Source organism: Aquila chrysaetos, chromosome 16 (genome assembly GCF_900496995.4).
Source record: "Aquila chrysaetos chrysaetos chromosome 16, bAquChr1.4, whole genome shotgun sequence".
Classification (NCBI taxonomy): Eukaryota; Metazoa; Chordata; class Aves; order Accipitriformes; family Accipitridae; genus Aquila; species Aquila chrysaetos.
Window position 1 is genome coordinate 17,955,198 of NC_044019.1, and position 15,358 is coordinate 17,970,555.

Here is a 15,358-nt window from a genome sequence, read left to right on the forward strand (position 1 = left end):
AGTGGAGATACTTGTACACATATGAAGTTATCTTATATGAGGCTACAGTTTCACTGACCTGTCCACAGATGGCAATGACAGATTTAGTACATATTCAACTGTTTTCTCCTACTGCTCTCTTCTGTGCCTGCACAACAGGCTGTGGGCAATGCAAGTGTAACTGTTGGGTTGGTCATGTGGTGAACCACATGAAAGAGCTGCCATGAAAGTTGTTAAATAAAGGAAAGAGTGTATTTTAGCCTAGATTTATTCCCTAAAATAAGTGTGGCTCTGCAGCCCTACACAAGCAGTGCCATCGAAGTGGGCAGGGGTGGCAGGGAACCACAGGAGCCTAACCTGGCATTACTGCTGCTGGAGGAGCCAGGCTCAGAGCATCACAGGCATCACCATAGTCATCTGCTGTGGTTCTGCCAGCTGGATGAGACCAGGAGACTGCCCTAAGTTTGCTCAGCTACTTGTCTAGGACTCTTCCAACTCACGTCTTCACTTGCCAATCTACTGCAGCCAAAATAAGCCAGGTTAGTTTAAAAAGTTTAAAATAGTAGATCTTTAAAGTCCTGGTTTATTTTGATTTAAATAAGGGAGTGCTTACATAAACCTTGATGGATTAATGGAAATGATGTGAACAGTTGGGGGCAGACTTGGGGCAGTGACAGCTTCAGCTGGCCCAGATGGAACAAAAGACTGATCAAATCCTGTGTCACCCATGTTATTTTATCCTAGCTCAGGGACCTACTCAGATTGCAGCCATGTCTAAAACCTGAGATCCTGAAATTGTTTTATGACCTCAGGTTTTATGGTGTCTCAAAGGACTTTTTAAACAAACTCTAACTTTAAAAGTTACAAGCAGCAAAGAATATTGGATTAACTAAACAGGCAAACAGCTGATCAGCTAATCAACAAGTAAATACAACCTAAGGTAAAGGTGATTTTTTAAAGAAATAAGTTTAGGTATGTATAAGATTCTATAAAGCTGTCCTATAGGAATAGTTTTCTAGATGCATTTTTAGTCTTCACTGGAACATGACTGAAGTTATCAAATTTTTAACTTAATTTTGTAAGGGCTCACTTTACTGAGAGATATTCTCATTTTCTTTGTGCCCAGGCTGCTCTCTAGAATTTTAACAGATACATTTGTACCCTGACTTTTTGGACTACTTGAAAACATGGTTCTTTCTTTCAGATTAAACAAAATTCTTATTTTGATACAAAATTATATTAATTTAAAACTTCACTATTCAAAGTGAGATCTTAGCTGAATTCTGTCTGCCATTAGATTAAATGAATTCTGGATGACATTTCCTGTCTTCAGCAATAAAAACCCCCAATCTTAAAGCAAGAAATAAGAACAACAAATATATTGTACCACTGAAGAGTTTTACGTTTTTGAATACACCTACACAAAAACCCCAATGTGTGTTCTTGAATTGGCTTTTGGATTTTAGTTTGGACTACCAACTCAAGTTCAATTCTAGACATGCCTACAAGCTAAAACCAGCACCTTTACCAAGTTGTTAAGTTATCATGGCTTCACAACTACTTTTAATCTCAATTAACTAGATTTTAGTACAAAACTTTCTACAGACTTTTTTTAGTATAGCCAGTTACATATAGTTTCATTCAGGTTGAGGTTCATTAAAGCCATTTAACCATGTACGGTTAAAAACCATATAACCCATCTCCCCAATATGTCCAAGCATACAATGTATTATAATTACCATTATTATTGCAAAACCAGTGACTTATGTTTTGCTAACACAGCTACCACTCCTATCTTTACTCATATTTACTGTAACAATCTAGATCTTGAATAACATTTTTAATGTTTCTGAACTTTTTTTTTTTTTTTTTGGCGGGGGGGGGGGGGCAGAGCTGTCTATAAGAGAACTTAATTTTAACATTTACACAAACACACAAAAAGACCAGTTTGTCCACTCATGTAAAATTCTGCAGCTTTACTGGTCTACAAAATCGAGGAGGCAGAGTTAACTCAACAGACAGCAATATTAAAAGAAATTAAGGTGCTTTCATATTTATACAAATATGTTTATAAGAACTTCTAACCCATTAGAATGCTATTAGAGGGCAGAATGCAAAGTCCAATGGCATTTCTTTGCTCCACCAATAATACTATAAAGAATACGGATATGGAAAAGAAAACACAGTAGAAGTTCTTAAAAGAAAGTTAGTCTAAAATTTCAACAGTTTTCTACTTAAGAAAGTCAGACATAAGACAGAAATCTTACCAGCATTTTTGAGTGTGATAAAGCTGTTCGTGGGGGAGGGAATGCATAATCTGCTGTTTCCAAATCAGGATGCAAAACCTAGAGAATTTTTGAAACAAAATTTTTTTCCCCTCATTTTGGTGAGGAAAGGATAAATTACTTTTTTCCCTTCTTTCTCAAAGTAATATTCATTGATAGTAAGTACCTCAAGTAATAGATTGAGTTAAATTATGGAGACTGTATGGAAATATAGGTGGGATTAATTTTTCAGCTTCAGGTTTCTATAAGTGAGCTACTTATCAAAAATTCCTATTACAGTCAATGAAGCTAGTCAATACAGTTAGGGATTTTAGAGTTGATTCATCTGAAACAGATTAACAGACAGAAAATTCTTCTCTTTAAGATGCAAAGATTTGTTCAGAAGCCTCCAAATAAGCGGGTTTCTAACTTATGACAATGATAGTAAAAAGACAAACTGAACTACTTTTTTTGGTGAGTCCTTAATGTAAAATCAGTCATTCTTGAATATTGATATAGGGGCATCATACAAATAAACTTTAAGACTATTTGGTTATTCATTTGTTAAACTTCAGACAACGTACAGTGGAAATGAATTTATAAAAACAGAAAAGAAGCTAAACTGAATAGTAACAATGCTGCTCAAATACTGAGGTTGAACTCTTATTAAAAAACAATTATTAGGAAGGAAAAATCACTACCTACCTCTTGAATAATGAAAAAACATTTTACTAGTAAATTACTGATGATATTAACTCTAACTTCAGATAATAAATTCTTCTAAAACCAGGAACGTTGGCACGAATCATAGTTTTAAATCTCACATTTCCAGTGTGTTTGAAAGCAATTTAATACTGTAATTCATTTTTCATTCTTTAAAAATAGGTGAGAGGGTGGAAAATGGGGTTTGTATCAAAACATACTAGAGAAAGCGCCATTTGAGTCTGATGTAGCAGTGGCTCTGGCAGCTGAGAAAGATGAATACATTCAGGAATTTTAATTGTGCCTCCATCCAGGTCTGCTATGATTACATCTAACTGTAAGGGACAAATACACACATTATTAGTACTTCATACTGTGAGCATAGTTTAAAAACACAAATTTCATGTGTTCAAATTTCATGATCTGCACATAAGTTAAATTAAAACAGGACTAACTTTAATGTATAGAATGTTTTTGATAAAGGAAATACTCCAAATACTTCATATTACTGAAACTACCGATGAAAAGTGAATGTAAACCAAAGAAAGTGAAATTAAGCCAAAATTTCAAAAGTGACTTCTGTTTCTGGATGTTCCACGTCTGTGTTCAGTGATTTGAGATATCTAATAGGCTGTTTGCAAAAGGACACAGTGAGGACAACTATAAGTAAAATTACATGTTTCTAGGCACCTCTGTAACCCTGGTTCAGTTTCTCCAAGCACATCCTTAAAAAGTAAGGATAAAATAAAATAATTGAGGACTTATTTGAAAACCCTAAGTGAATTGCTCAAACTCATGATAAATACATGACAAAGCTGGAAATGGATCCATTCCTTCCCATCCTGCACTAGAATCAAATAATTTCTCTCCTCTACTTTATAGTCTCAAAGTATTACAAAAGAATTGATACTTTTTCTTTTTTCTCCTCCCGATTGTGCTGCCTTGCTTTCTGTAATAGTATATTAAACATATATGAATTATTAATATAAACATCTCTGAAGCACAGAAAATCTCTACAACTAAACATCATAAATGACATTGTGACTATGAATATGCTGGGTAGATATACTTACAAGCTCATGAATGTCATTGCGAAAGACAGAATGTACACCAATTATGAAAGGTGTTGGTGAGCTGAGAACTTCCAATAGCTGTGCAGGAAGAATTGGAATATAGGGATAACTGTGAAAAGAATAAATAAATTAAAATAAAATAAAAACTTCTGAATATCCTTTCACATAGGGCAGCTTTTTTCTTAAAAAAAAACACAAAACAAACCAAAACTCCCTGTTATGTATTACATTTACTGTAAATACCTGTATTTTAAAAATACAAAAGATGAAAGTATTAAATACTTCTTTATAAAGTATCATGCTGTTAAAAGAACATCTGCCATGTAAACTCTAGGAATTATATATTATATGGTCTACAATTTATTGTAAACAAGTGTATTTTGCAAAATAAGAGAAGCCTATTTATATTTGTAAAATTTATGTTGTATGGACATTATATTTGTCCACAACTTTTACGTAACTAGGGACACTAAATGTATAATTCCTTAATTTTAAAAACATGGCTAGTTTTTGGCCAGACACCTATAATTCAGCCTTTTGTAAAATATCATTAATAAGAAATCTTTAAATGAAATATTTTGCTTTGATATTGAAATGACAACTAAACATTATGTAAAGAACACTGTATTTCAGATGCCGTTTACTTGATTTAACAATTTAAAAAAAATAAATTAGTGTTTTCATCAGAGCAACATGAAAATCTGGATCTAAATTTATCAATGCATTTCAACACCTAATTTATAGTTATTAAAAATTTACATTCATGACTATTTTAGTGTTAAGAAACATATTCCAAAACTCGCTTTCAATTTTTTTCCTTTCAATTTTTTTCCTTCTTATTCTATATTAAAATGAAGCCTATCTCTGAAATATTTCAAATAAAAACATGCTATTAAAATACAGGCATGTTTTGAAACAGATGAGTCAGAATTAGATGTCTTCTTCCTAAAAAAACCAAATACCTTGACACTAAGTTTTTCATTTCAAAACGCTAGATTCAGATGTGGCTTTTTAGAGAGGATCAATTTGTTGATTTAAATTCATTCTCTGGTGGACATTTGTCAGTGACTTAAAACTGTAATACAAGCTAAAGTAGCTGTTATCTCAGAACAACAGAATCTTTTCAGTTGTAAAGGGCCTCAGGACATCATTTAGTCCAACCTACTCCTCAAAGCACGGTCAAGGCTGAATCCAGATGAATTTGTCCTGGGCTCTGTCCAGCTGGGTCCTGAAAACCTACAGGGATGGAAGTTCCATAGGGTCTTTGTTCCACTGCTTAGTTATCCTCATAATAAAACATGTTTTCCCTGTTTACGGCCAGAAACCTCCTTCTTCCCTGTTTCGGTTTATGACCTCAATCTCTTGTTCTTCTGCAATGCACCTCCTCTTACTCATTGGCAGGCTGTTATTAGATCTCCCCCATATCTTCATGCATTTACTCATGGATCATCACAGTCAAGTTTTACCATCCAACTGATATTGTGAGTAGGGTTTCTATTGTATTTGCGGGCAGAATGTTTCTCCTTTGCTTCCACTGTCATGATGCAATCGGATTTTTATTAATGATGTGTAAAGACTAGGACAGGTATATACGATCACGAAAACCTTCAATTATTTGGACAAACATAGCACAACTCCTTTTGTAAAGGACAATGTAATATAAGATGAGTTATAAAATTAGTCAAAGAGTTCAAAGAATCAAAACTCAACTCACCTGTATTTGAGGGGAAACATCAAAGACTCCAGAGCCCTACAGGCATCACTGAGCCTCTGAAAACTTGCTGAGTGAAAGAGAACCTTATTTTCTGTAAGCACGGCACAGAATAAGCTGAGCACATTTTGGATTCCTTAAAAAAAAAAAAAAAAAAAAAAAATAAAGAACCGTAACAATGTGGCAAACATAGAATCAAAATTACATTCAAATGTACCATTTTCTGGAGGAATTTTCAAAAAGCATATGATAAATTCATGAATTGCCAAACCCCAAGTTTTTTCTACCATTTATTTAACTAGTGCAGCTTCCTTTCTATTTTTCAGGTTGCTAAAATACTATCTGAATGTATTTCTACATTTCACACATATTGTACTGTATCTCCCTTTCAATACCACTTTCAAGGATTTCCTCTTCTCAGCAGAAAACCCAGCAATGCTTAATAATGACTTCAAACAGTATTATGTGTATTTTCTGCATATCCTTCTGTGTATCTAGAATTCAATTCTGGTCACTGACCCAGGCTTAACTTCTAAACCTTTATGTATCTCCGCTGGGGGGGGGTGGGGGAATCATACTGCCGAGCTCAAAAGAAAATGACAAAGACTTCACAGTAAATACATTCATACTTTATCCATGGAGAGCATTCTACGAGTCACAAGGTTAAAAAAGGGCAGTAAGAGTGTACATGTCATTAGAAGGATATGTTAAAGAAGAGCTGACTGTTTAAACAAGCCCCACTACATTTAGGGTAAGACTCACGAATCAGATAATGGTTTTTTGTTTTTTGTTTTTGTTTTTTTAAGACAACATAATTTACCTAGGACACAAAGCCACGTGCTTTCAGGGAAAACCAAAAATACATTTCCTTTAAAACAAAGTCCCATCCTGAGAAGCAGACTTGTCTGAGACATGTGAGATATGCTGAAATTTATGAAATTTCCTGAAATATGCCGGAATGTATGATGTTTCCCTGAGGACATAACTTGTGTTATCAGTAAGCCAGCCTGCATTACCTTTACAAAGCTACTGCTTATCTTACAATAATCTTCCCAATAAGAAGTGTGACTACGGAGAGCCACTATATTAATATGATAATTAACACTTTGTTTTGCTTAAGTAATGTTTGTTACATGTTTTGACAAATGTTTTTTTCCTATGATGTATGAAAATTTGCTTTCCTGGAGTGGGACTTGGTTGATAAATATAAAGGGACGAGGATTCGGAAAGGGTTGTTGAGAAAAAGACTTAATTCTTAGGATGAACAAGTCAAACAATAACATAACAGCTTGTGCTTTCAAACTCCATTCTCCAAGAATCCTAAGGACAGACTCATGAAGTCAAAGGCAGAGGCTTGGGAGGACTCAAGGACAGAAGGCTTTGTTGTAAGGCTGAGTGAGTTACTGTTGCAAATATTTGCTATTGTTTTCAGTGGCATAATTAATATTGTGCTAGCATAAAACAAACTGCTTTGTAATAGACAATGTAAGGATAGTGTTAAAGAAAAAAATCAAACTAGTTTCCTCATGAAATAGCACTCACCAGTGAATGGTTAGAAGCTAACTTGAAATAGTGTCATTTCTTGTGCATGTATGTACAAGAGTATGTATATATTTCAACACAAAGTTAGAAACTGCTGCCTGTATAGAAAAATCTCTGTAAGAAATTAAAAACTTCAACTGCCCTTTTTTTATGCAGAACTGCCCTCGGTCCTTTCCCAGAAGATTTTAAAGATTGTTTTGGAGTATACTTTTTGTTTTAAACTAAGTTTTTGTTTTCAAGCTAAGTTTCTGTTTTCAAGCCAAGTTGGCTTTTTACACCATTTCATTCCGCACCAAATATCTTAAGACACTTAGGAATTTATCTTTTTAAACATCTGACACTTTTTTCCTATAATCAGATACAAAAATTCTCAAACAATCCCCTATAAACTGATAATGTTTTGGCAGGTATTACTGAGGAAAACAATACCTAAAAACCTCACAAATATTGACAACATTTGGTACAACTAAATTCTCTAAAAAAAACCCTCTTTTGATCAAAATATCTATAACTAAAAATTCTTGAAGGAGATAGGTTTCCATTCTGCACATCTTAAAACTGCAACCTAGGCTGAGAGGTAACAGTTGTAAAATATTTTCTGGATGTTATTGACTTCAAACTGTGTTTTACAAAGAATTAAAATATTCCTTTACTGAAAGTATTCAATTGAAATCAAGCTGTGTAAGAAAATAGCCCTTTTTTCTAGCTATATGATATTATCTTGCTGTGGACTCAAGATGATTCAAGAGCCTAGAAGGAATATCTTAATTCTAATATGTTTAAAAGTCCTAAAACGTATCCAGTATTAGCATTTTCACTTGAAATCTCTTCTGAATATAGGCTTCCTCAGCAGATATCAAACCAACACACAATTCTCAATAGTACATAGTAACTGAGCATTTAAAAATGCATAAATTTTAATAGCAAAATACACGAATGACGTGGAAATCAAGATTTTGCTTATGTATAAGGAGGACACCTGCAAGTACTTCGTAGTATTTTAACACGGGCCTTCTAAAAAGAAGATGTGCATAAAACTCTCTGACTTTCTAGTGTTGATACCTGTCTATGAAGCCAAAACAAAATGTTACAGGTACATTGATTTTTTTGTTCCATTAAAAAATTCGAGAACGCATTGGCTGTAAAGCACAAGATCACACAGTCTCCTAGGGACTACTAAAATGATACACTATTGTATAGTTAATATAGGAAATCTTCATGCTCATATATAGTGTTAACCTGTATGTCTGATTTTTATCTTTACCACTGTAAGAAATGGATTTTCGTAAGTGTCTTCAATTTACAGAAAATTTTGGATGTCTAGTCATTGTAATTTTTTTTTTCTTGCTGATTTTTCTTGATAGTTTCTTTTAAGAACTCAATTCATGTAGACTATGTTAGAAGACAGGTCAAAACTCAGCACTGAAGTTCCACCGAAGTTCCAACTTTTCTATCTAATACAGTATATTCCTGGTAACCAGAAAAATAAGGTCTTCATTTCTGTAAAACTCGTGGAGGCGTGGGGAAAGTACAACAATAACAGGTTTGTTATCTGAACTCAATTGCAGTAAGCCTGGTGTTTACAAGTTCTATCTTCCTCCCAAGGTTTTACTGGAGGAGAAAGGGACTATACTCAAAAGGCAACAGTTCCTGGAATAAAAAGAAGGAAAAAAAGAAATAAACCAATGCTTTTTAAAATTTATACTATTAAGCAGCAATGATACTATTTGTGAGGCTTTCATAGTTTCACTAGTCTGGTTTTGCTGCATATTAGTGGCTGCAGATAAAGCTTCAGTTTCTGCTCCACAAAGGCATTTCTCATTGTAGCTTAATCATAGGATCATAGAATCATCTAGGTTGGAAAAGACCTTCAAGATCATCGAGTCCAACCATCATCCATGCCCACTAAACCATGTTATGGAGTACCCCGTCTACTCGCTTTTTGAATACCTCCAGGGATGGTGACTCCACCACTTCCCTGGGCAGCCTATTCCAATGTGTGACAACCCTCTCAGTAAAGAAATTTTTCCTAATATCTAACCTAAATCTCCCTTGCCGCAACTTGAGGCCATTTCCTCTTGTCCTATCTCCAGCCATCTGACAGAAGAGACCATCACCCACCTCACTACAACCCCCCTTCAGGCAGTTACAGAGAGCGATCAGGTCTCCCCTCAGCCTCCTCTTCTCCAGACTAAACAGCCCCAGGTCCCTCAGCCGCTCCTCATAAGACTTGTGCTCCAGGCCCCTCACCAACTTGGTTGCCCTTCTCTGGACACGCTCCAGCACCTCAATGTCTTTCCTGTAGTGGGGGGCCCAAAACTGAACACAGGACTCGAGGTGCGGCCTCACCAGTGCTGAGTACAGGGGAACAATCACCTCCCTGCTCCTGCCGGCCACACTATTTCTGATACAGGCCAGGATGCCGTTGGCTGCCTTGGCCACCTGGGCACACTGCTGGCTCATATTCACCCGGCTGTTGACCAGCACCCCTAGGTCTTTCTCTGCCGGGCAGCTTTCCAGCCACTCTTCCCCAAGCCTGTAGCGCTGCATGGGGTTGTTGTGACCCAAGTGCAGGACCCGGCACTTGGCCTTGTTGAACTTCGTACAGTTGGCCTCAGCCCATCAATCCAGCCTGTCCAGATCCCTCTGTAGAGCCTCCCTACCCTCAAGCAGATCGACCCTTCCCACCAACTTGGTGTCATCTGCAAACTTGCTGAGGGTGCACTCAATCCCCTCATCCAAATCATTGATAAAGATATTAAACAGAACGGGGCCCAACACCGAGCCCTGGGGAACACCACTTGTGACCGGCTGCCAACTGGATTTCACCCCATTCGCCACAACCCTCTGGGCTCGTCCATCTAGCCAGTTTTTCACCCAGTGAAGAGTACACTTGTCCAAGCCATGAGACGCCAGCTTCTCAAGGAGTATGCCATGAGAGACAGTGTCAAAGGCCTTGCTGAAGTCAAGGTAGATAACATCCACAGCCAATATCAGCACCAATATAATTTGATATTTGAGATGGCTATTTTTAGCAACTATCTCCCATGTATAAACTTGGTGTCTCTCAGATGTTCACTACATTTTAACTGGTCACAAAAGATGAATTTGAAATGTTTGTTGTGATATCAAAGCACCAGATGTAGCCCCAGGTTTGCTGAGTCAGACAAAAGCATTGCTTTATATGCAGAAGTTATGGAAGTGACAAAAATTGAGAGCATCTAAACACATGTGTCTCAAATCAGCAGGTCTTGTAAGGAATAGCAGAAAAAAACCCAGTAAGGACACCGGGAACAGGGACAAATGAAAGCCATTGTCAAAGCAAGGAGACAGGCTGGTAGGGGCAAGGAAAGCTCAATGGCTAACTGCTCACATATCAAAAGGGATAAGAAGCATTGTCTCTCCACTATGGCAATCCCTGTCACATGTCCAAGTTAGCAGGTCCTTGGAAAAAGCAGTTAAAAGCAACTGTGAACTGTGTACATTACTGCTGTGCGATCTATCATTGGCTAAATTCCCTGCACAAGGAAACGCCTCAGGAGAGCAGCAGAGAGCCAAGGGCAGGATACAGATCTCCTGCACACCCTGACTGTGCATCTGGGCTAAGTTCAAACACCTACAAGAAACCTGCATGGGAAACGTGAGATAGTTGCCTTAGGTAACCGACATAACTTTATAGATGTTCTTAACTTCAAGCTGAACCTAGAATTCTCAATGGATTGAATCTCCATCTAACAGTTATTTCTAAACTCTCTCAACCATTTTCTGTGTTCTGAATGCACAAAAAGCAGAAAGTCACCTCACCAAAACTGGCCGCATTCTAGCAGAAACAGAAAAAAAAAGAGACTAGGAATCCTGTGTGCTTGCATTTCAAACCAAAATTATTTTCATTTCTACAAGGTAAGTACAATACAAATGAATATACTACAATGAGAGCATTTGACTTGTCCTGTGTAATCAGAGTTCATATAAATATGCATAAATTAGGAGAAGTAACAATACAATTAAAAAAATTAAAATAACCAAGGTAATTTCTTTAGGTATCTTTCACAGAAGCCAGTTTAAAGTGAGAACTTCACTGGCTCTTACCCTTTTCTTTCCTGAATGAAAGCTTCACAGCCTAGGAAATATTAAAATTTATACCTAAGGAGAGGTTCTGAAATTTTGGGGGGTTTTGTTTTGGGGCTTTTTTTGCATAACAGAAGTGCTCTTCCATTGAGAAGCTAATCACCAATATTGACCAACTTCTTGAAAACAGGCTACTCAGTTTGGAAACACAATTGGACAGTGAAACCCAGGCTAACCACTTCCACTGACTGAAAAACTTGCACAGTCCAGACAGCTTCTTTGGTACCAGTTGTTTTCCTTCTCTCTCTTTTTTTTTGTCTTTTTTTTTTTTTTTAATACTCTGTATATGATACAGAAGAATATAAAATAAATAAAATTAAGTGTACAATATAGACATCTAATCTGGAATTTTCTTATTTTCAAGATGATAGCCACTAACTCAATACAAAATTATTGCTCCACACATACTTTGAAATATATGTTTTCAGGAATATTAGCAATATCATGACTGTGAAGGAAATTTTCATCTGATAGAATCAAACAAATTATAAATAGTAAGACTTTTGATTACTTTCCTTTTTTAAACCATTTAAACCATTGATTAAATTATTTGACCAAGCCACCAAGGTGTTGTTTCAAGCCTTGCATGTTGTTTACTGAAAACAAACAGTTGCGAATAATAGCCTGAGCCCAGTTTCCTCATGCTACAAGACACAATCGTGTCTGACTGTAACCTTGAACCATATACTGGTCTTCAGACTCCACACTACATCCGATCCTAATTTGTCAGGGCATAAATAGACAACATGAAAAACAACAAACAAGTTGATTTTTACAGATTACTCTTCTGCAGTCTACAGACAGACATCCTGTAAAATATTATACATATGCTGGAAAATTTTGAATGGAGGCTTCCTGACCTTCACTGTTTTCAAGTATTTAAAGAATCTGTAATTTGTACTAAATTATCTGACATCCTACATCAACAAATGTATCATTCTGCCTGCTTCCTGTTGTTCTAGAATTTAAGTATTTATTTAACCATGATTAAAAAAAACCCCAAACACAAAATGTACTTGACAAATTATTAACTGTCCTCTGTATGGCATGAAATCAAAATGTTATCACTAACTTCAGACTTTTGTAAAGAGTTATAAACATGGATTTGGAAACTCAACTAGTTGAATACATTATTATGCCAATATGCCATTCTTGAATTACTGGACACAAGAAAAAGCTTAATAGACAAAATAATCCATAACTTAGCCAGACTAATCCAGGAAATGGGTCAACAAAGACTGAAAAGCCTTTCTGAAAGGCCACTGGAGAGTGCATAGTACGAGTTCTGTGCCAGGGAGTGTCAAGCTCTAAAGATAACTGGGAAAAAAGTAGAGAAAAACAAAACTCTTTTCATTTTTATTTTTAGATGTAGCTGCATAGCACTGCTAATGAACAAAATACAAGCTTAACTAATAAATAAGAGGCAACAGTTGTACTCAATACTCATATAGGTAATCCCTGCCAAATTGCATTCATCTGTCAATAGAAAAATTACATGGTATCTCCAATCAACTACACACAGTTAAAACAACCCCCCAAAATTGCTATGTCACTCAGTTCAGGATCAATTCACATTTAGAAAAGCATGCAGTTCTGTTATTAGAGTAGGACTGCACTGCACACTACATGATTAAATCATAGCCAAACTTGTTCACAAATGGGGAGCAATCTAGCTGTGCCAGCAGAGAGTTTTGTGAGGGTTAATTTATCCTGCTTTCTGGCTGGGTAACAGAGAACATGAGTCAGACAAGTACCCCAAGAGATTAATTTATTTGGTCTTTGCCAGACTAAGGAGGAAGAGAAGCAGTCTCTAAAGCACAAAGCCTTCAGCTAAGACTCCCTCAAAGGATCAAACATTCCACAAATAAAGTGTTCGTACTAATTTCTGAACACACAGAAGCAAACACGGGCATAACATGTACTGAAATCAAAACACATTTTTAGAGATAAACTTTTGATTTTGGAACTGAAGGCAATTCAGTATCTAAACCATGAATGTTGCATATTCTTCGTAAGATGCAGGGCAGAATGAAGACTTCTCTACAAACCAGCCTTTGGGGAAGGTGGGAAGAAGTAAGGAACAGGAGGACCATACAGAAAGATGCTGGTATAAATGCCATAAAAGCCAACTGATCATTAAACAGCATATCAAAGAGACTGTGAAAATGAGTATACATATAAAAAAAAGATCTCTTCACCTGATGGATAAATATTTCTACCACTATTGCTCCCCGAAAGTTTAACATTATCAACTGTGTTCTGTCAATACTGAGTCAAGTCAGATAGCTGTCATCCAAACCCAAAATTACACAAGCACAAGGAAACAGGGATTAAGCACAATATATGATCTACTTAGGAAGATACACAGTGATGTCTGTCATTTGCATGTTGGTATCACTTCATTATCACCAATTTCATTAAATCCCTCTGCAGACCTTCTTAAAGGAGCACCAAAAGCCTCTGGATTTCTTGAGCCTTCAAACACAACTCTGCCAATACACTGAGTGAACATGATCAGCAAGTTTATTTATTTATTCTTTTTTTTAGAGACAATGATACAGCTAAAGACAATCAGCAATAAAATATTTAGATAATAAGGTCTTTATCCCTGAAAGACAGAAGTGCAATACCAGTTCGTATGCACAGTTTTAAAGCTATACATATCCAAAGTGAGACTGATAAGCTCAAGATTTATATGAGTGTGTTGAGTGAGTTTTCTCAATAAAGCAGAAAAGACAATGGAAGGTAAACCAGACAAATAGTGGTTTCATATATAGAAAGTACTCACATGCCAGGGAGGTAAATGACAAATTTACAGGAAAGCAATAACTTTTGAGTTTTATAAATATAAGCTGCGTTACCAATTGAAGGTTTGCAACTGATTGTACGTTTGGCTCATACAGACAAGGCTTTATAGGTGCTACTAAAAATAGACTTAGTTACTTTATTTTAAATGCTGGTTTCATATTTTTTCTTTTTTTTTTTACTGAATGCACATTAAATCCAAATTCCAGCAAACAATAAATGCCAAGAGAATGTCAGTCAAAGTAGCTTTGCATATAAAATTAAATTCAGTGCTGTTGAGGGGAAGATAATCTTCACGCAAATCAAATAGGAGATTAATTTTTTTCTCCTACAGGGAGGGTGGCAAGCAATATTTCTCAATATTGAACTGTTAACTATCAGATTAAAACAGCAGGTTTTGCTCTCTTACTGTCTGTCTCTATAAGCACGCAGGTATTAACATCTGAGTAATAATCTGTTCTGCTGAAATATGATTTATTTTCACACCTCATCTTCTGCTTAGTTATTTAGTTATCTAGAACAGGAAGCTATTTGGTTTGAATGTTTATCCCATAAATATCTAGTATTCCAGCCCTGAGAAAGTCATAAGTAGAGATAAACAGTAATCCTGTACAAAACTAAGATCAGGATACAGAACTTCTGTATAACCGTCACAGGCCCACACTAACCAAAACTCAGTGAAAGAATTTTGTAAAAGAATTTTGAGTGGACTGGGATAGTAGATACATACTAACGAATTGAAATGCTGCCCAATTTCCCTAAGTAGAGGTGGAAGAGTACTACTGAAATGTTCCCACATTTCTAGATATTTTTATAGGTGACTTTCCTTCTTTAGAACTGCCCTTTTAAGAAATACGAATTTATTGTTTGTACCAAATATTTGTGAAAGCTTTTCTCCTACATACATCAAAAGATACGTTGGAAAAATAAGCACATGCTATAAAAATTATTTATAGCAGTTAAATTAGCCAAAATTATAACTATATTAATTTACATTAAAATTATATATTTATTTATATTAAAACTGCTGATTCATTTAAGTAATCAAAAATAGATACTGCAATCTACCAGCTCTTCAAATTAATTCATGTAAGGTAAACTGTCTGCAAGTAAAGGAGGATTTCTGTTGAGCCACCAACAGACGTTTTAAACAT

At 35.8% G+C, this 15,358-nt stretch overlaps 1 protein-coding gene across 6 annotated transcripts in view; it reads right to left on the bottom strand.

Moving 5' to 3' along the window:
- Positions 1-15,358, bottom strand: part of SBF2 (SET binding factor 2) — a 286,112-nt gene that overhangs the window by 120,591 nt on the left and 150,163 nt on the right. For all 6 annotated transcript variants that reach the window (XM_030039020.2, XM_030039019.2, XM_030039025.2 and 3 more), the window contains exons 7-10: positions 5,733-5,865; positions 4,019-4,127; positions 3,167-3,280; positions 2,247-2,324 (exon numbers count right to left, since the gene is read on the bottom strand). In XM_030039020.2, the coding sequence (XP_029894880.1) occupies positions 2,247-2,324; positions 3,167-3,280; positions 4,019-4,127; positions 5,733-5,865 (434 nt within the window). The remainder of the gene's footprint in view (positions 1-2,246; positions 2,325-3,166; positions 3,281-4,018; positions 4,128-5,732; positions 5,866-15,358) is intronic.